The sequence below is a fragment of the Eutrema salsugineum genome, unplaced genomic scaffold (genome assembly GCF_000478725.1).
Source record: "Eutrema salsugineum unplaced genomic scaffold, Eutsalg1_0 scaffold_13, whole genome shotgun sequence".
Classification (NCBI taxonomy): Eukaryota; Viridiplantae; Streptophyta; class Magnoliopsida; order Brassicales; family Brassicaceae; genus Eutrema; species Eutrema salsugineum.
In genome coordinates this window covers 8,330,502-8,349,641 of record NW_006256885.1, presented here as the reverse complement: position 1 = coordinate 8,349,641, position 19,140 = coordinate 8,330,502, and the positions used below count along the sequence as shown (strand labels likewise).

The following is a 19,140-nucleotide window of genomic DNA, read 5'->3' as shown; positions in this document are numbered from 1 at the left end:
CGGTTTGAGAGAAATAAACCGAACAGAATTCAAGAAAACCAAGCCAAACGGAATGTGATCACTCGATCGGTTTTCTCCCACAAGCCGTTAAACGTTTTTTTCTCGCCTTTTAGTTTCTTTGTTCCCAGAACCAAATTAGAGAATGAACCGAACATAACTAAACTAAACCAGACATTGATATAACCGGAATAGAGTCTGAATGATTTTTATGCACAAACCGGAGAATAGTGACGTCCACACAAATCCATAAATAAAGCGTGAATTTTTTAAACAATGATTTAGACTTTTTCCGGTTTCTCCTTATTTTAGAATGGAGAAACCTTCTTAATCTTCCTACAGCCCAGTCCGGTAAAGAATCTGACCGGTGTTCTCCCCCCCATTGGTTTCTCCTCAGGCTTTCTTCTGTTTCTTCTGCGGCCGAGGTGGCGGGAAGATAGAACGGAAGACAAGTGCAGCAGATAAAGCTCCTACGAAAGAACTGATCCAGTAGACGTAGAAATGGTCCCATGTGTTGTGAGAGCTGTTCATGTATGCCCACCCAAACGCCTGCATTGCAAACACAAGGCGGATTTAGAAACATCATCCTTCTTTTGATGGACATAATCATAGTGACAAAACCATTTGCTAATAGATAAAACAGGCTTATGAAGGAAAAACAGGGCAAGTGACATGATGTGAACATGGATACCGAATGTATCAGGCAAAAGGAAAGAGAAACCATGTGTACTTACAATGGCAGGATTCATGGCTGGTCCGGTGTATTTAGACCCAGCAACAACGAATGAGATGGTTGCAAGAGCAAGCAAGAACGTCTTAGCGAGTAATCTTCGTGGGCCCCTGAGGATAATAAGCAAAACCGCAAAGGTAATACCAAAACTTAAGATGGTTTCTGCAATAGCTCCGGTGTGCACATCAACCTGAAGGGAAGGCCCTGAAATCATATGCTTGTACTTCTCTGGTATGAACTCCATAATGGCCAGTGCACCTCCTGCAGCACCAGCTGCCTGGAATCACCAAAACAATCTCACATACATTTTCCAGGAATAAGAAACTTTGCTTCTCAAGCAAAAGGATGTAAGAATCAGGAATTAGTGAACAGAAGGATCATGAATATTTGATCTTATCAAGAGGCATTAAAGTCCTTTTTGCTCAATTTAACTCCCAAAAGGAGTAGAACTTACTTATTCCTAAATCAACTTAAGTAAATTTTCAAGTTTCAACTAATAGTCTTTTTCTCTCTTTATGTTATACATTAAAACACATGGACACGCGAGAAAGATCAAAGAAAAGCTAAAGTGGGAAACAAAGAACAGAAGTGGTTTTGTTTTCCTGCTTTAGTAAAGTGGGAAACACATAGATCAACCAAAAGAAAACGTCAAAAGTGAATTAAAAAGAATCTGATTCTCTGTGTTCTTCTTGTACAAAAATTATACCCCACTACACAAACCAGATCAAAGTGAGAATATAAGAACAACAACAGAAGAGCATTCTCATTGTACCTAAATGATGCACGATGAAATTGAGCAAGAATAAGTAAAACTCTATTTCAAACAACCTTAATGGGGCAAACCAGTGGGGGAAAATCTCACCACAGCATATACTATAGAGACTGAGATTCATACACAGTTAGATTCAGATTCGCAGAGACAAAAACCAATCCTATGAAAGAACTATCCACATATCACAAATATTGACTAAATCTGTAAAACGAACTAAACCCAAAGCAATGAACTAGGAGAGTAAGTGTAAACCCAAAATTAAAGCTCAAATCCAGATATTCCACGAAAATGTTTGGATCTTAGATAGTGTGTGTACCTGAGCAGGTAATCTGATAGCCAAGGAGAAAAGAGTATCTCCGGGGATACCGGCGACATAGAAGGCGGCGTTTCCGGTAGGGTTGAAGCTAGCGCCGCCGAAGACAACGGTGAAGATCGAAACGTAGAAGAAAATCAGAAACGTGATAATCGCCAAAGGTGCCCAAGTGATTCCTTGAAAACCGCCGGCGGAGACAATCGCCGTCGTCTGTAAACCGAAGGTCGCGGAGAGGACAACCCAGGAGAAGGTCATCAGCATATCCCCTAACGCCGACTTCACCACACCCATCCTTCTTCTTCTTCTTCTTCTTCTCTTTGGCGTGAGTATCGACAATTCTCTGTTTTTGGGGATCTGGTAGTTAGCCTGTTTGGCTTTCAGAGTATTGTCACAGCTAATTTTCTCCTCATATAGATTTTTTTTTTTTATTATCATTTTTTTATTATTTGTTGATGAAAACGAAGATATCTTTGTATGATTCACCTAACCAATCGTCTTACACTTATTACAAAATGGTACGCTCTATTTCTTGGATGTTAGTTGAAAATTAACGAATTTTTTTCTAAACAAGAAAGTTTAATTAACGATATTTAAGTATAAGTTTTTTCAAAAAAAAAAAAACATTCGAAGCATCTATATTTCATCAAAGTTCATGGATTTCTATCTTAGTTAAACTTTGAAAGAAAACAATGGTTATACAGTATTTCATGTTATCTATGTATTTGGAAACTTATTCGAGTAAATTTCGACTCTAAAGTTTGTTTGTCTGCTATTTCAGCATTTTCCCCCATCACAAATAGAAAGTAGCATAGCGTCTTGTATTTGAGATAGTGAACACATGTGTGAGTGAAAGAGTAGCTTTGTTAGTGAGAAATTTGGAAACATGAAAATTTGACATATATTATTGACTCTTTATTATTTGTTCATAATTCGGGTGAGAAATTATTGCGAAGACTAGCCATTACGCCTTTTCGTCAACCAACTAGTATACCAATTGAGTTATCATATATAGTAGTTTGTTTATTTAATAGATATTTTGTTATTAATTTATTGGCTTATGGCATTTTTTTTTCTCTTTTAATAGAAATCTGTTCCAAATTTTAGATTCATAGTTTTCTTGGATAAGAAATTATTGCGACCTTATCGAGTACACCAATTGAGTTACCATGGTAGTTTGTTGACTTACTTTTTGTGCAATGGATAAGGGATTGTTGACAATATTTAAGTGGTTGTCAAATTGTTAGTCAAATTTGTAAAGTTGTCAGTCAATACAATATCTTCGTAAACATTAAATGTCTACTAACAACTTGACATACTTCTATCTCTTTCTTTTCCTATAAAGAGATTGTGCTCGTGCATGGTAATTTTATACGACACAAAACGAAAACACCTTAATAGAAATCAAACACTCCGGTTCCTGAAAACATGTCAATGAAGCATACGAAGGGGAAACAAACAAAGGGAAAGCAAAAGATCGAGATGAAGGTGGTTGAAACCTACGCAGACAGAATGATTACGTTCTCAAAACGTAAATCAGGGATTTTCAAGAAGATGAACGAGATCATCACACTGTGCGACGTGGAAGCGGCTTTCATGGTTTTCTCTCAAGCCGGAAAGCCTTACACATTCGCACATCCGTCTATGGAGAAAGTGGTTGGCCTGCTGAGACATGAACCATCCTCGAAAGACGTTACCAATACGGGAGCGCTAGTCGAAGCTTATAAGAGACAAAGGATCGAGGAACTCATGAAAAAATACGTTGATCTCGTTGAGGAGCTAGAGATGGAAAAGGAGAATGTGAAAAATTTGAAGGGGTCGAGATTCGAAAAGAAGTTAGACAAAATGTGGTGGAACATTCCTTCTGAAGGCTTGAGCATGGAGGAGTTGAAGCAGAGGCACCAAGCGTTTGTCGAGTTACATGATAGTTTATGCGCTATCAATATCCAGCGGTTGGGGAAAGACTGTGATGGTTCATCTTCTGGTCATGTGGAGCGTGGACATTGTGGTGAAGGCGAAGCCGAAGCATGAAATTAACAAACTTGAAAATTTGATCTCTTCGTAATTGAATTGTTAAATTTTCTGGTTTTTTTTTGTTTTTTTTTTGTTTTTGTCTTGATAGATATTTTAGTTATAGGGCTGGACCGGCTGGTGATGTGTGATGAAACTATCCATCAACTTCTCTCCATTTCTGTAGCTAGTCGTTGTATTTCGAATTTCGATCGTTTTAAAGGCATTTTAAATTTTATTTTTGTTGGCAGCCAAAAAGTGTATGAACCTCAAATCTATACTTTCGCTATTCACATTCGGAACCTTGATCGTTTTATTTGAGAGTTCGTTTTTTTTTGGGTTTAAAAAACAAAATTATATCTCGTTTCGTTTTAAAAATATTAAATAATTGAACTTTTGTTTGTATGTAACTATTTAACTTAGACTTGATTCTGGGTCAAACTTAATTTTGGGACCATGGTTAAATCATTCTTAACTAGGCCAAGCCCAACATTATTAAGTCTAAGTTATAGAGAATCTCAAGAAATATTTTAGAAATTCTTGAGCTCCTTAAGATTAAAATCTGCAAACAATCAAGGACAGTATGTTATGTAATGAACTCTTTTTCGTTTTGATAGCTGGTCACTGTATTCCGAATATTGTTTATATTTTGGGAAAATTCTGTAATTTTTTTTGTGGTTTTTCCGTTACTAAAATTTCAAATCATTTTCATTTCTATTGCCACCATTTAAACTTTTAGCCTTAGTCGTTGTATTCCAAACTCTATTTTGAGTGAATCCTATAAATTATATTTGGACCGATTAATTAGTTTTGTTCCATAAATTTCTTCTGTTTTTACTGTTAATTCTCGTAACTTTAGTTGTTCTACAAGATAGCAAAACAAAGTTTTAGGCAAGTGAAACAGAAAATGATGAGAAGTTAAAAAAAAAAACAATAACAATAGAAGGTGAAACATATTTTTCTTGATTATTCTTTGTTTTTTTTGCTTAAATATTTCTTAATTATTGCTCAACTATTGCTTAACTATGGCTTGCTTATGTTTTCTGCAAACAATAGACATATATTTATTTATTTTTGAAATCTGTGGAAGTTCAGCTTATAACCAGACGCATAGTATGAATATGAATATATAAATTATGATTCCTAGCATCATCATCACAAAAATGCTACTAATTAAAATCATCCACTCAGTAAACAGACAGTTAACGTAATGTGAATCAAGATAAGTGAAGACGACTGTGTAACGAGCACGACTTGAGATGACCCTAAGCATCATCATGACGAAGAACCCCAAGACAATTCGGGCCATCCGTGCAAGAAAACCGCTCGGTCTACATCGTGGGAATCGCATTAGCTCCTGCAGGCCGGAGCAAATGAGACTGTGCTGGAACTATTCGATAAAAGGACCATCAAGGATATAATCCGCCGTCATCCCGGCCTTAAGTAATGAGTGAGTCTCTTGCTTTTGTTGGTTTATATTAGCTCATTCTCCTCTCGGCGCTGCTACTTACGATGTTGTGTTTTCTGATCTCATTGTTTTTTTATTTCTCCTTTGTTTTTCTTTTTGTTGTAGCTGGCGCTAAGATTAAGATCGGTATCAACGGTGAGTGTCTATATCAATAGACCACTAACGCTGATTCCCCTAAGAAACCTAAATCAGAGCCAAACCTGAGGAGCTAAACCTCATGAATCAACTTATACACTAAATTAATCGTATTTTTGCTAGTCAACTTGTCTCCAAGAAAAACTTGTCTCGAAGAATTTTGCTCCTTATAAAATTTCGAAGTTTATGTCGACGATGTCCATGAACAGTACGCATTGACTTTGACTCTGTTATATCCTTCAATAAAAATAATAAATTTGATTTGAAATGATTACGACAAACGCTTAAAAAAAAGAAAAACTTCAATACATACGAATAATCAATGCGAACGGTACACACATAGCGATACAAAATCAATGGAGAATCTGATTTCGCTCCTCATTTTTATTCTTCTCTTCTCGACAAAGATCGTATCCAGAGCAGCTGATCGAAACGACTGCGTTTTCGAAGAGGTAACAGTTGGATTGGTGGTGGATTTGGGTTCTATAGAAGGAAAGATTCTCGAAGCTTCTTTTTCCTTGGCGCTTTCAGATTTCTATCGAATCAACAACGGATATCGAACCAGAGTCTCTGTTTTAGCCAGAGACACCCAAGGCGATCCTATCCTTGCTCTTGCCGCCGGTGAGTTTCACTTTTTTTTTTTTTTCCCGTCAAAACTTCTCGAAAAGTAACAATTTTTATTCGTTATTTAATTCCTGAATAAATTAAACAGCGACAAATCTTCTCAAACATGCGAAAGTGGAAGCCATTGTTGTTGGTGCACAATCATTACAGGAAGCAAAGCTTTTGGCGGCGGTTAGCGAAAAAACTAAAGTTCCGGTAATATCAGTTCTCGTACCACATTCGTTGTCTTTGAACAAATACGATCACTTTATTCAATTGACGCACGATTCGGTGTCAGAGGCTAAGGCGATAACGAGTCTCATTCATGATTCTAATCGGACATCGGTTCTAGTTATATATGAGGATGTTGATGATTGGAGAGATAGTTTGCAATCACTGGTGGAGAATTTCCAAGACGAAGGACTCCACATTGATCGTATTGTTTCTTTTTCGGAATCATCATCAAGAGGAGAAAATCATATGATGAATAATCAGCTAAGGAAGCTTAAAACCGCAGACGCAGCTGTTGTCGTGGTTCATATGTCTGAGATTCTTGTTTCTCGTCTCTTTCGATTGGCTGTCAAGTTAGGTATGATGGAACAAGGCTATTCTTGGATTCTCACGGCAAGAACCATGAATCATTTTCGTTACTCGGATCATTTTCCAGATAGGACGATGCAAGGGGTGATTGGTCTCAGATACTATATTCCAGTATCAGCAGAGCTTGAGGATTTCACTTCGAGATTGCGGAAACTAATTGTTGATGATCATGAAATGGCCTTGGTGGAAACAAAGCATTCTAGTGCACGGGCGCACGATGTTGCTTGTATTCTAGCAACTGCAATAGAGAAGATGAGTATAAGAACATCTGCGAATGTATCAGATCTTCTTGATACAATTAGGCAGAGTAGGTTTATCGGTTTGAGCCATGGTGACATCAAAATTGTTGGCAACGAGTTTCTCTCAGGGACATTTGAGATTGTGAATATGGTTGGAACGGGGGAGAGAAGAATAGGATTATGGAGTTGCGATGGTAAGAGAAACATAATGGCTTCTTCAACCAATGAACTGGAGACCATCATCTGCCCTGGCGGGTCTGATGGATTCCCAAGACACCGTTTTTTGGCAGAGGATGGTGAAAAGAAGAAGTTGCTTAGGGTCTTAGTTCCCGCAGGGAACAAGGTCCCAAATCTAATGTCGGTGCGTCTTGATCCTGAAACAGGAGTTAACACTGTCACTGGATTCTGCATAGAAGTTTTCAAGACTTGCATTGCTCCTTTTAACTACCAGCTGGAATTCATACCTTATTATGGAAACTATGAGAATCTTGCTTATCTACTCTCTACTCAGGTGTGTTTTGCAAATGCTATATATTTTTTTTTTGATATATGTATGTATGTTGTAATGATGTGTTTGTGTTTGTTTTGCTATTTTCCATTTTTTGACAGAGCGACAAATACGATGCAGCTGTTGGTGATATCACCATCACTTCAAACAGATCTTCGTATGTTGATTTTACTTTGCCTTTCACAGACATTGGTATCGGAATACTGACGGTAAAGAAAAAAAGCCAAGGCATGTGGACTTTCTTTGACCCTTTTGAGAAATCCTTGTGGCTAGCAAGTGGAGCTTTCTTCATCTTGACCGGAATTGTTGTTTGGCTGGTCGAACGATCCGTTAATCCGGAGTTCCAGGGCTCTTGGGGACAACAACTTAGTATGATGCTCTGGTTTGGATTCTCCACCATTGTGTTTGCTCACAGTAAGTGTATGTTAGACTCCAATTAGTCCCATACAATGGTCTTCTCTGATACTCGTATATTCTTGGCAGGAGAGAAGTTGCAAAAAATGTCATCAAGATTTTTAGTCATTGTTTGGGTATTTGTGGTGTTGATATTGACTTCAAGTTACAGCGCAAATTTGACATCAACCAAGACCATTTCTAGCATACAATTAAACCGTCACGCGGTTTTCGCCTCTACGACGATAAAGAGCATGAAGCTCGGATCCATTAATGCAGTTGAAGCCTATGCTCAAGGTTTGAGGGATGGAACTCTTAGTCATGTCATCAATGAAATACCGTATCTCAATCTCCTACTTGGATATTATCCGGATGTTTTCGTAATGACAGATCGAGAGACTAATACCAATGGCTTTGGCTTTGTATGTGCTTCTCCTAAAAAATCCTCATTTCTTCCATATAGATTTGTATTTGTCTTTACCGATCTACGTACGTTTGAATTTTCAGATGTTCCAGAGAGGTTCAGGTTTGGCTACTAATGTTTCACGAGAAATCGCAAAGCTAAGGTCGTTAGGGATTCTAAAGGACATGGAGAAAAGATGGTTTCAGAAACTGGACTCACTGAATGTACATTCCAACGCTGAAGATGTTGCATCTCTCAACAACGATGATGACGCATCTAATCGCTTCAGCTTCCGTGAGCTGCGCGGTTTGTTCATCATCGCGGGAGTAGCTCACGCTCTTGTACTAGCCTTGCATCTCGTTCATATTCGTCGACAGATATTCACCAAACTGCAAAGCTTTCTTTAAGCACAACATAGATCCATTATTCATAAGTAAGCTGCACTGTAAGCTTCTCGGAAGAAGATTCCCAAGTTACAAGAACAGCACATAGTCAAAGTTCAGTTGTAAATATTTGAAATGAACGTCACATGTAATATTTTACTCCAACTAATTTATAGTTTCTTCTTACATTACAGAACTACAGGTTTTTGAATATATCTATTTGAACATTTTACACACCAGAATGGTCAACTTTTGTTCAACCGTTTGTTGATAAAAGAAAAAAAAAAGTATTCTACCGCTTTTAAAATATTCATTTAGAAGAAGTTAGATGAGAAAAATGTATACCCAAAATGATAAAAATCATAAAATATCTTGTGATGTTAGAAAAGGGAAAAAGAAAAAATAAATAGAACCGTTAACAAAACAAAAAAAGAAAGGAAGAAGAAAATAGAATTATGTATTAAATGGACGTTAACCTCTAGAAATTGAAACCGTCTACTATAATGGGCCTTCCGAGAACTCGTGGCAGCTAAACACTGGTCGGCGTAGAACAGCATTACAAATGTGCTGCGTTTTGATGCCGACCCGACTCGACCCGGCATATCCTACGGTGTTTAGAATCTTCTAGTTCAGCGCGTGAGATGCAGACGCGATGACTCCTTTCAATTATTTCATAATCACGAGTCAGGGGTGACGACATTTGGCAAAATTAGATGGCTTTTTTTTTTTGTAATTTGGGCAATTCGGTCATTTTTGATTCAAGAAAATAGTATTGAATCAGATCTGACTTTTTTCCCAAGAAAAACTCTCGACCACTAGATCTTTCCTACCCCTTCTTCACGTTCTTCTCTCTTTTAAATACCCCTCTTCACGGATCCACTCACTCATCATTTTTCACTGTGTAAAATACCTTCTCTCTGTTAATCTCATCTTCAATTTCTCTCTCTCTCGCGTATTTGATTGAAAAATGAGTGAGTCTCTTAGCTTTCTGTTGGTTTATATTAGCTCATTCTCCTCTCGCTGTTCCTTACGATGTTGTGTTTTCTGATCTGATCGTTTTCTGATATCTCTTTGTTTTTTCTTTTGTTTGTGGTAGCTGGCGCTAAGATTAAGATCGGTATCAATGGTGAGTGTCTGATTATTATTATTATTTTTAATTGGATTCGTTCGCTTTCATCTATTTAGATCTATGGAATCTGACTTTTGGTTTCTCTAATCGCTAGGTTTCGGAAGAATCGGTCGTTTGGTCGCTAGAGTCGTTCTTCAGAGGGACGATGTTGAGCTCGTCGCCGTCAACGATCCGTTCATCACCACTGAGTACATGGTTTGTTTCCTTCCTTCGACTGTTTTCGATAAGTGATTGTTTGGTATTGTTTCGATCTGTTGATTGGGATTCAATTAGTGGCGTTGATCGATTTGACCTCGTCGGAATTGGAAAATGGATCGTATCACTATCATCACTATTATGCATGTGTGTTTTCGGTGTCTAGATGATTGTTTATTAAGTACTCAGTTTCCGAAGCAGGTTTAGAAAGATTTTGTTGAGTTTTGATTAGCTGATCAGATCTCTATATTGGAACTGATGATTGATATGGTGCTTCTGTAGTGTAATCGATTAGCCTGGTATCAATTGAGTTCTTAGAGCTTGGAGTGACGTAATTTTTGATTGCTGCAGACCTACATGTTCAAGTACGACAGTGTTCACGGTCAATGGAAACACCATGAACTCAAGGTCAAGGATGAGAAGACCCTTCTCTTCGGTGAGAAGCCAGTCACTGTCTTCGGCATCAAGTATATACATCTACCTGTCGATTTTGTTTTTCTCACTATGAATATATTTGCTGTGAGAATTTCAGTCTCACTATTGATTTGTATTTTTGAAGGAACCCTGAGGATATCCCATGGGGTGAGGCTGGAGCTGACTTCGTTGTTGAGTCTACCGGTGTTTTCACTGACAAGGACAAAGCTGCTGCTCACTTGAAGGTTTGTTTTATTGGCTTTGGATTTTATATTCTATAGCTTGTTAAATCCTATGATTCATCTTGGTCTTGGAAGAGTTTCAGTAATTAGTGGATCTAGATAGACACGTACTTATTCCTGTACTTCAGCTCATGTGATAAAATGTTTAAACTGAATAATGATTTGGTGATTTGTTGTTGATCAGGGTGGTGCCAAGAAGGTTGTCATCTCTGCCCCAAGCAAGGACGCTCCCATGTTTGTTGTTGGTGTTAACGAGCACGAATACAAGTCCGACCTAGACATTGTCTCCAACGCCAGTTGCACCACTAACTGCCTTGCTCCCCTTGCCAAGGTAGATTATCTCATTGCATTTTACAAATCAAATTTGTGGGTATTTGAAATTTCGAAGTGAATATTATTCCTCACACTGTTTCCTCCTATTGTGTTTGTTTTTCTTTGTGTAGGTTATCAACGACAGGTTTGGAATTGTTGAGGGTCTTATGACTACCGTCCACTCTATCACTGGTAAGTTTCTCATACCTTTCATACTTTTGTGACAAAATTGTTTGCCTATAAGAGGAGACAGGGACCTAATGGGGTTTTGCTTTATTACTTCAGCTACACAGAAGACTGTTGATGGACCATCGATGAAGGACTGGAGAGGTGGAAGAGCTGCTTCATTCAACATCATTCCCAGCAGCACCGGAGCTGCCAAGGCCGTCGGAAAGGTGCTTCCACAACTCAACGGAAAGTTGACCGGAATGTCCTTCCGTGTTCCCACCGTTGATGTTTCAGTTGTTGACCTCACGGTTAGGCTCGAGAAAGCTGCAACCTACGATGAAATCAAGAAGGCTATCAAGTAAGCTTTCCCGGTTCCAGTTCCTGGCTTCAGAAGTGTTTATCATAACTTTGTAAGATACAAACTAACTGGTTGGATTGTACACAGGGAGGAATCTGAAGGCAAGCTAAAGGGAATCCTTGGTTACACCGAGGATGATGTTGTCTCAACTGACTTCGTTGGTGACAGCAGGTAATGAAATAATATCCAGTCATGCGTTAGAAGTTCTTACATATTCAATCTTCCGAGTCTGCTATCGTAATTTAAAACAATTTTGATGTGTTCCAGGTCGAGCATTTTTGACGCCAAGGCTGGAATTGCGTTGAGCGAGAACTTCGTGAAACTGGTGTCGTGGTATGACAACGAATGGGGTTACAGTACCCGTGTGGTCGACTTGATTGTTCACATGTCCAAGGCCTAAAGCTGAGAAGAAAATCTCGAGACTGATGGGGAGGGAGGAATTCTTATTTCTCGTCCCTTTTAATGTTCTGAGTTTGTCGTTTTTTGAATAAATTTTCTTTGAGATTTAAAACTCTTTTGGTTTTGGCGAATCTCATTCACTTGAGTTGATGTGAGTTTGTAGACCGGTTGTTTAACCGATAGCCCTTTATGTTTGGCTTTTGATATATTGGATCCACGTATGGTTTATCAGATTTTTATCCTCCTTACTTTTATTCCGTTTATGACCACTTTTATTTCTTATATATATGGCCTAAATAAATCAAAGCTGAACCCTCAACCAATTTGTAAAATACGGATTTTACTATTACTAGATAATTAGATGAATTATAAACTTTGTCGATGTTGAATAAGGATTCATAGAGGCATGAGATAACTATTTGAACTAACTTGGGCTTATTTTTCTAGAAGTGTTACTGCGCATTCTTCTATCACCTGGAGAATCCTAGTACACATTGGGTTTTTGATGTGCTCATGTACTCAAGGTGTATATTTACATCTATATTTAACCACAATCCTTGAACAATTGATTTTCCAAAGGGCTGAGAGCAGAGTGGGAGTAGGCAATTGAAATAGTAGAGAGAAGCTTCTCTGCTTCCTCGACACTTCCAAAATGACAAAAGGCCATTGATGATGGTTGTCTATGGATAGACACTCATCAGTTGTAGCATCCTCAAGGAACCTCTAATATTACATGATCGAATCAACCCGTCTACCAAAGTTGTGCAAGTCTGAGGCACCGTAGAAGGAGCTAAACTAAGCTTATTAAGTTCCCCGAACCCATCGATCAAAACTTTATAGCTTAGTGTCAGCTTGTCACGTGACAGGCCAGTGTGAAACGGTGACGGATGGGGGAGAATGGAGAATTATCCACCGGCGTCTTTTATAATTATAGCTAAACCAATACAAACCGGATGAATTGGAGGATGGTTTTGCCATTTTTTTATCAAGTAATTAAATTCGGGCTTTTAAATGGGCCATGGCATGAGTCCACTTACGGCCCTTCTCAGCGATTATTACTACTCCTTGTCAAATCTCTCCGGCTAAACGGCCGTCGTCCATTTTCACGATTTCCCTTTGCTCAGGTTTCAGGTACGAATTTGGTTTTTCCTACACTTACTTGTTCTCACTGTGATTGTCCGAAATCGAGGGACAACGCTTCTTAATCTGGTAGATTCCTGATGTCTTGGCTTGTTAAAAGTCGCATTGGAAACAAACTGTTACGCCTCAAACCTTCGGCTTCTTTCGATCTTTCCTCTGCGCTCATCGAGAATCTCTCTACATCTTCGGAACGATTACCTGAAACACTTGATGAATCTTCACAGTCGGAGGATATATGGAATGTTATTGTAGGTAAAGCCGGTGATAGAGTCAGCGAAGATGAAGTATTTCATCGTCTATCAAACGATGAAAGCTGTAACAGTGTAAATCTCTCTGATGGTTTGGTTCATAAGCTGCTCCATAGGTTTAGAGATGACTGGAAATCTGCGCTCTGTGTTTTGAAATGGGCCGAGTCTTGTAAAGGGCACAAACATTCGAGCGATTCTTATGATATGGCGGTGGATATTCTTGGCAAGGCTAAGAAATGGGATCGAATGAAGGAGTTTGTGGAGAGAATGAAAAGAGATAAACTTGTAACCTTGAACACGATTGCTAAGATCATGAGGAGATTTGCTGGTGCTGGGGAATGGGAAGAAGCTGTCAACATATTCGATAAATTGGGTGAATTTGGCTTGGAGAAGAACACTGAATCGATGAATTTGCTGCTCGATACTCTTTGCAAGGAGAAAAGGGTCGAGCAGGCTCGGGAAGTTTTGCTTGAGCTTAAGTCACACATTACTCCAAATGCTCATACGTTTAATATCTTCATTCACGGTTGGTGTAAGGCCAATAGAGTCGAGGAAGCTCTTTGGACGATCCAAGAGATGAAAGGCCACGGATTTCGTCCTTGTGTTATCAGCTATACGACGATTATAAGGTGTTATTGCCAGCAATCCGACTTCATCAAGGTCTATGAGATTCTAAGTGAAATGGAAGCTAATGAGTCTCCTCCGAATTCTATTACTTACACGACGATTATGTCTTCTCTTAATGCTCAGAAAGAGTTTGAGGAGTCTTTACGGGTTGCTACGAGAATGAAAAGATCTGGTTGTGAACCCGATACTCTTTTCTACAACTGTTTGATTCACACGCTTGCTCGAGCTGGTCGGTTAGAAGAAGCTGAGAGGGTTTTTAGAGTTGAGATGCCTGAGCTTGGTGTTTCCATAAATACATCTACCTATAACTCCATGATTGCTATGTATTGTCATCACGATGAGGAAGAGAAGGCGGTTGAGCTTGTCAAGGAAATGGAAAGTTCGAAGCTTTGTGATCCCGATGTTCATACGTATCACCCATTGCTGAGGTCTTGTTTCAAGAGAGGGGATGTTGTTGAGGTTGGTAGATTTCTGAAAGAGATGGTGACCAAACATCATCTCAGCCTCGATGAATCAACTTATACTTTTCTGATACAGAGGTTTTGCAGAGCTAATATATGTGAGTGGGCGTATTGCCTTTTCGAAGAGATGATTAGCCAAGATATCACACCGAGGCACCGGACTTGTTTGTTGCTCTTGGAAGAAGTCAAGAAGAAGAATATGCATGAATCCGCGGAGAGAATCGAACACATCATGAAGACTGTCAAACTTACTGCCCCTGTAAAGTGAGGTTATTAGTTTTTACGATGCTTAAACCGTCACAAATTAGATTGCAGATTGTGATGAGAAGCGGTCACTTCATGCTTTAGAAAGAAGACAAGACCAGATCGCGCATTAAATTTTCATTGTGTTCTTCATTCAACCACATCGTAGTGTAGATTTTAAGTACTTTGGTCATGGATAAGAAACTCCAGTTTCAAATTCAGGAAGAGTTGTTCAGATTTGTAACTCTGGAGTTGATTGATTCTGACACAATATTGATGATAAGACGCTAGGCAAGTTGTGTTTGTTGTCTGCTTTGACTCAAGTCTTTGTAAGTGTCTCTCTTAATTGAGACGTCTCAGGATCCAGAGGTTTGCCATCAGAATAATTTATGGGAGGTTACATAAGTGGGATCCAAGAAAAATAAGCATTGAGTTTAGGGTCATATACATGTGCATTTGGATGCGTCCACACTCACCGACAGATAGGTAGATCCATAATATCCAAAACCAAAAAATATATATACCTTTTGGGATTTTTTTGTTATTAAAATAAAATTGACTAGTCTTCTTCAATCTCATAATGATGGTTAAGCTTTAACTACGAATCATTGTGCACATTTATTGAATTATTGATTAGATATTATTGCGTTGTTAAGGGCCCTCAAATGTTAGCTGCCACAAGTGGGTAGTATTTTTTTTTTGTTTCTTTGATCTTCTTTTGTTTAAAATCAGATTGTTTAACCAATTTACATGTCGATTTATTATGCACAAAATGCAAACCAACTAAAATTAAGATCTGTACGTCTGGTTTCAACCAAACGAGCGACGCGTCTAATTAGATGATACATCATTCTATTTTTGTAGTCAATTATTGCTTCCTCCCTTTAAAGTTTCTATCCGAATTAGTACTTTGTTAGTCATTTCGGTAAAAATAAATAAAATTTCAGATTAATATACCTTTTCTTTTCCAGACACTGACGAACAAAGCACGATTCTAATATGTACTGCTCCCCAAAAAAGCAAAACGAGAATTCTTGCTGCAGTTTAAAATTCCTTCACATAATTCTTTTTGTGGAAATTCAACAGCCTTTTTCAGAAGACTAGAATATACAAACCTTTTCAAGAACATATACTGATATAGTGATATACATATTAAAAGAAAAAAAAAACAAAAGATAAATCACGTCGGATATGGTCCACTCACGGGAATGGAATCAAATATATTTTCGATGCGCCCAAAAAAAACTTTATAATATTTTCTGGTGAAAACACACAAAAGTTTCCGTCTTCACCACAACAACACAATCTTCAAGGCTTCTCCTTTTTGTTGTCTTCTGCTCCATCTCTTTGTGTTCGTCCGAAAATAAGTCTACTCTCCATTAATTCCAAACCATTCAGATTCATTTTCTTAGACTACTTCCTCTGCTTTCATTGAGATTTCCCCCACAAATGCTCTGTTTTCATTGAGATTCTTTGATTTTAGTTTACAAAAAAAAAAACCCGATTAAGATCCGGTTACTTAACTAAACCGGATAAGGAAAATGCCACCGCCGATATTTCCTCTCCGGTGGGAAAGCACCGGAGACCAGTGGTGGTACGCTTCACCAATCGATTGCGCCGCCGCGAATGGACTATACGACGTCGTCATCGAGCTGCTTCATCAAGACACAAACCTCCTCGTCAAACTCACTTCCCTCCGCCGTATCCGCCGCCTCGAAACAGTCTGGGACGACGGAGACGGAGATAACTGCCACGTGGCGTTAAACCGCTCCCGCGTCGCGAGGAGACTGTTGGAAGAGTGCGAAATCGGAAACGGAGACAATTCCCTCGTCAGAGCAGGATACGGAGGCTGGCTGTTATACACCGCTGCTTCCGCCGGAGATTTGGAATTCGTGAAGAAGCTTCTTGAGAGAGATCCGCTTCTCGTGTTCGGAGAAGGAGAATACGGCGTAACCGATATTCTCTACGCGGCGGCGAGAGGTAGAAACGACGACGTTTTTCGTCTTCTTCTTGATTTCGCTTTGCTGCCGGCTGATATTGCCGGCGTCGAAGAAACCGACGGGGAGAAACTAACCGAGAAACAGTTAATAGTAAAGCAGGAGATGGTTAAAAGAGGGGTCCACAGTGCTGCAAGAGGCGGACACGTGGCAATCCTCGAGGAATTTTTACTCACAGGAAAATACGACGCCGTTTCAGGACTCAAGGATGCTTACGGTTCGACTCTGTTACACTCTGCCTCTAGCAGAGGTCAAATCAAAGTAAGAAGAACTAAGAACACAAATCAAATTATTATCTACGTATGTATATATATTGATTTTTTGGAAAAAATATAGGTGGTGAGATATCTTGTATCGAAGTATAATGATTCAATCGTGGAGGTTAAAGACGGCCAAGGAAACACGGCTTTACATATCGCTGCTTACAAGGGTCATTTAGCTGTAGTGGAGGCTCTTATAGACGCATCTCCACCGTTGATCTCCGTTGTGAACAACGAAGGAGACACGTTTCTTCACATGGTCGTGTCTGGTTTTGCAGCTTCCGGGTTTAAGCGGTTAGACCGGCAGATGGAGCTTCTGAAGAAGTTAATCTCAGGAGGAGGAGGAGGTAGCTGGTCAGTTGACTTATCTGAGATTGTCAACGTTAGAAACGGTAACGGAAGAACTGTGGTTCACTTAGCCGTGATGGATATTCTTAACACCGTTAGACCTGACGTCGTTGAGATTCTATTAATAATCCCTGGCGTTGATCTCAACGTTGTTGATTCAGATGGCATGACTGCCGTTGATTTGCTTGAAGGACAAACGCCGAAAACGCCGGTTTCTGATTTATTGATCAAACGGCTTAAATCCGCCGGTGGGAGATCCAACGCCGGCGGTGAAAAGGTTTTACGGTTTCGAGAAGAGCGTTACGGATTCTGCGGCAGTCCAGGAACTTCGTTTGAGATATCTGATTCTGAGATATTTCTGTTCACGGCGGCGAGAACAGATCATACCGCCGCGAACGCTGAGATAAGTCCAGAAAGAGAGAGTTTTGACGGAATCAGTGAATGCTCGACCGAAGTCTCGACGCATTCGAAACGCAAACGCGGTGGTACAGGAGCGCGTCTTAAGCTTCTTTTACGGTGGGCGAAGAGAGAAGAAACAGAGGAAAATCGCCGTTTCTCCGGAGATAACAGCAACCGTCGTGTGCCTCTCAGAGAGATGTATTCGCCGTCTTGTAACAGAGGAAGAGCGTTTCCGCTGAGAACAGAGAGCGGCGATCTCCCGAGTTTATCGGTGAGACTGAAATTCACGGAAGGGTTAATGAAAGGAGTCGTGGTTCAGGAATCTCCGAGGTTTGTGTTTTCGCCTCCGGTGGTTTCCGATTACTCTGGAGCTCTGTCGTCAGCTTGTTCATCGCCGTTTCAGACGGTTTCTTCCGAACTGGAGAGAAAAACGCCTGCTATGAAGAAACAGAGATCTTTTATGAACAGGTATTTGTGTTTTAGCGGTCGCGGATTAGCCATTGACGGTTCTTCTGAGATGAGTAATGGCTCTGCTCATCGTCTTCGTCACCGGAGTTTCAAAAGAGTGATGTCTTTGGTTTCTTCTTGAACTACATAGTTTTTTCTTTTGTCACACGTGACCTAATTCTCATGGGTTGTATTTCCATATATCTCTAAGAAGTGAATACAAATAAATTATGGTTATTATTTATAATCGAAATTTTACAAGTGTGGAAATATGATTTACATTCAGTTTGATCGGGATAACGAGTATATTATTGATTTACATAACAAGTAACTGAGATAGTGAGATGGAGATGGTGGGTTGAATGTTCTGGTCGGATTTTAGAATCATGAGGGAGGGAGAGATAATTTGATATAACATCATAACACATCAATTTTTCAAAATGTTATTTTTACCAGTTTTTGTTTTTATAACGTCTTCGAGGAGAAGCAGATAAACAGAGTACTGAAAGTGAAAAACAGAGCATCACAAAACTGCTTTAGTAAAAAGGAAACAGAGAAGAAATAATATGTGGATACATTCTTGGTGGAGGAGAAGCCTGATTGTTGTCGCAGGGTATCTATTTTAAACTCTCACTCCTCAACTCGAGTTTCCGTTTGAGTTTGACCGTTGTTGTAGCGGGAAAATCATCCTGACGCACTGAGATTTATCAACGCTTCTTGGAAGAATTTAAAGATTCAAAGTGAAGCAAAGAGGAGCCTCCTGATTTCTCTAAAGTCCACAGAAGAAAAAGAACTGTTTACATATACACGACCACGCGCCAAGTGGCTTCTCCGGTTGAAGACTGAGATGAAGTTAGTCGATGATTCGTGTGCTACTCATAGAGAAGACTCTGGACGAGAACGATGTCGATCCAAGCCAAAACCGTCTCTTAATCCCTTTTAAGATCCTAAAGCGACACGATTTCTTGACGAGTGACGAGATGAAAATCCTTGGAGATGATAGCATCAACAACGAAGGGAGGATGGGTGTGGGTGCGTTTCTCGTGGATCAACGAACAAGTCAGTGGAATGTGGTTTTGAAGAAATGTGTTCTCAAGTATCTGAAAAATCTCATCTTGAAATACTATACTTTTTATTTTGCCGAAACTTAAAATACTCGTCGTTTTAGTTGGCTAAAACCGGCATAACATGCAATATTGATG

At 39.4% G+C, this 19,140-nt stretch overlaps 6 protein-coding genes across 7 annotated transcripts; 5 read left to right on the top strand and 1 right to left on the bottom strand.

Moving 5' to 3' along the window:
• Positions 1–158: 158 nt before the first annotated feature.
• On the bottom strand, positions 159–2,227 carry LOC18024930 (aquaporin SIP1-1). Its single transcript, XM_024159977.1, has 3 exons — positions 1,816–2,227; positions 732–1,004; positions 159–546 (listed from the first exon to the last, which is right to left on the bottom strand). Exons 1-3 carry the CDS (start codon positions 2,101–2,103, stop codon positions 391–393), a joined length of 717 nt encoding a protein of 238 aa, XP_024015745.1. The 5' UTR covers positions 2,104–2,227; the 3' UTR covers positions 159–390.
• Positions 2,228–3,237: 1,010 nt separating this feature from the next.
• On the top strand, positions 3,238–3,840 carry LOC18024929 (agamous-like MADS-box protein AGL62). The gene has a single exon (XM_006408160.1). The coding sequence runs from the start codon at positions 3,238–3,240 to the stop codon at positions 3,838–3,840; it is 603 nt and encodes a 200-aa protein (XP_006408223.1).
• A 1,861-nt stretch (positions 3,841–5,701) lies between these two features.
• On the top strand, positions 5,702–8,775 carry LOC18024928 (glutamate receptor 1.1). 2 transcript variants are annotated; one of them, XM_024159077.1, is made up of 6 exons: positions 5,702–6,043; positions 6,135–6,614; positions 6,693–7,375; positions 7,474–7,786; positions 7,856–8,187; positions 8,273–8,775. In XM_024159077.1, the coding sequence occupies exons 1-6, from the start codon at positions 5,779–5,781 to the stop codon at positions 8,573–8,575; spliced, it is 2,376 nt and encodes a 791-aa protein (XP_024014845.1). In that variant the 5' UTR covers positions 5,702–5,778; the 3' UTR covers positions 8,576–8,775. The 2 variants fall into 2 exon arrangements, with proteins under 2 accessions (XP_024014845.1, XP_006408222.1); XM_006408159.2 differs by having other exon boundaries at positions 6,135–7,375.
• Positions 8,776–9,363: 588 nt separating this feature from the next.
• LOC18024927 (glyceraldehyde-3-phosphate dehydrogenase, cytosolic) lies at positions 9,364–12,022 on the top strand. The gene is made up of 10 exons (XM_006408158.2): positions 9,364–9,522; positions 9,648–9,677; positions 9,775–9,875; positions 10,227–10,342; positions 10,435–10,534; positions 10,716–10,862; positions 10,975–11,035; positions 11,129–11,369; positions 11,457–11,540; positions 11,637–12,022. The coding sequence occupies exons 1-10, from the start codon at positions 9,519–9,521 to the stop codon at positions 11,767–11,769; spliced, it is 1,017 nt and encodes a 338-aa protein (XP_006408221.1). The 5' UTR covers positions 9,364–9,518; the 3' UTR covers positions 11,770–12,022.
• Positions 12,023–12,869: 847 nt separating this feature from the next.
• Positions 12,870–14,815, top strand: LOC18024926 (pentatricopeptide repeat-containing protein At3g04130, mitochondrial). Its single transcript, XM_006408157.2, has one exon. It carries the CDS (start codon positions 12,989–12,991, stop codon positions 14,510–14,512), a length of 1,524 nt encoding a protein of 507 aa, XP_006408220.1. The 5' UTR covers positions 12,870–12,988; the 3' UTR covers positions 14,513–14,815.
• A 947-nt stretch (positions 14,816–15,762) lies between these two features.
• On the top strand, positions 15,763–18,199 carry LOC18024925. The gene is made up of 2 exons (XM_006408156.2): positions 15,763–16,745; positions 16,821–18,199. Exons 1-2 carry the CDS (start codon positions 16,029–16,031, stop codon positions 18,078–18,080), a joined length of 1,977 nt encoding a protein of 658 aa, XP_006408219.1. The 5' UTR covers positions 15,763–16,028; the 3' UTR covers positions 18,081–18,199.
• The last annotated feature ends 941 nt before the right edge of the window (positions 18,200–19,140 follow it).

Bases quoted from the DNA above. Each gene is read 5' to 3' on its own strand.
- LOC18024928 (XM_006408159.2), top strand. From the start codon at position 5,779: ATGGAGAATCTGATTTCGCTCCTCATTTTTATTCTTCTCTTCTCGACA. The intron at 6,044-6,134 runs GTGAGTTTCACT...TAAATTAAACAG, and splicing joins TATCCTTGCTCTTGCCGCCG to CGACAAATCTTCTCAAACAT. The intron at 8,188-8,272 runs GTATGTGCTTCT...TTGAATTTTCAG, and splicing joins ATACCAATGGCTTTGGCTTT to ATGTTCCAGAGAGGTTCAGG.
- LOC18024929 (XM_006408160.1), top strand. From the start codon at position 3,238: ATGTCAATGAAGCATACGAAGGGGAAACAAACAAAGGGAAAGCAAAAG.
- LOC18024926 (XM_006408157.2), top strand. From the start codon at position 12,989: ATGTCTTGGCTTGTTAAAAGTCGCATTGGAAACAAACTGTTACGCCTC.
- LOC18024930 (XM_024159977.1), bottom strand. From the start codon at position 2,103: ATGGGTGTGGTGAAGTCGGCGTTAGGGGATATGCTGATGACCTTCTCC. The intron at 1,005-1,815 runs GTACACACACTA...TGGTGATTCCAG, and splicing joins CTATCAGATTACCTGCTCAG to GCAGCTGGTGCTGCAGGAGG. The intron at 547-731 runs GTAAGTACACAT...TTTGCAATGCAG, and splicing joins CAGCCATGAATCCTGCCATT to GCGTTTGGGTGGGCATACAT.
- LOC18024925 (XM_006408156.2), top strand. From the start codon at position 16,029: ATGCCACCGCCGATATTTCCTCTCCGGTGGGAAAGCACCGGAGACCAG. The intron at 16,746-16,820 runs GTAAGAAGAACT...GAAAAAATATAG, and splicing joins CTAGCAGAGGTCAAATCAAA to GTGGTGAGATATCTTGTATC.
- LOC18024927 (XM_006408158.2), top strand. The intron at 9,876-10,226 runs GTTTGTTTCCTT...TGATTGCTGCAG, and splicing joins TCATCACCACTGAGTACATG to ACCTACATGTTCAAGTACGA. The intron at 10,863-10,974 runs GTAGATTATCTC...TTCTTTGTGTAG, and splicing joins GCCTTGCTCCCCTTGCCAAG to GTTATCAACGACAGGTTTGG.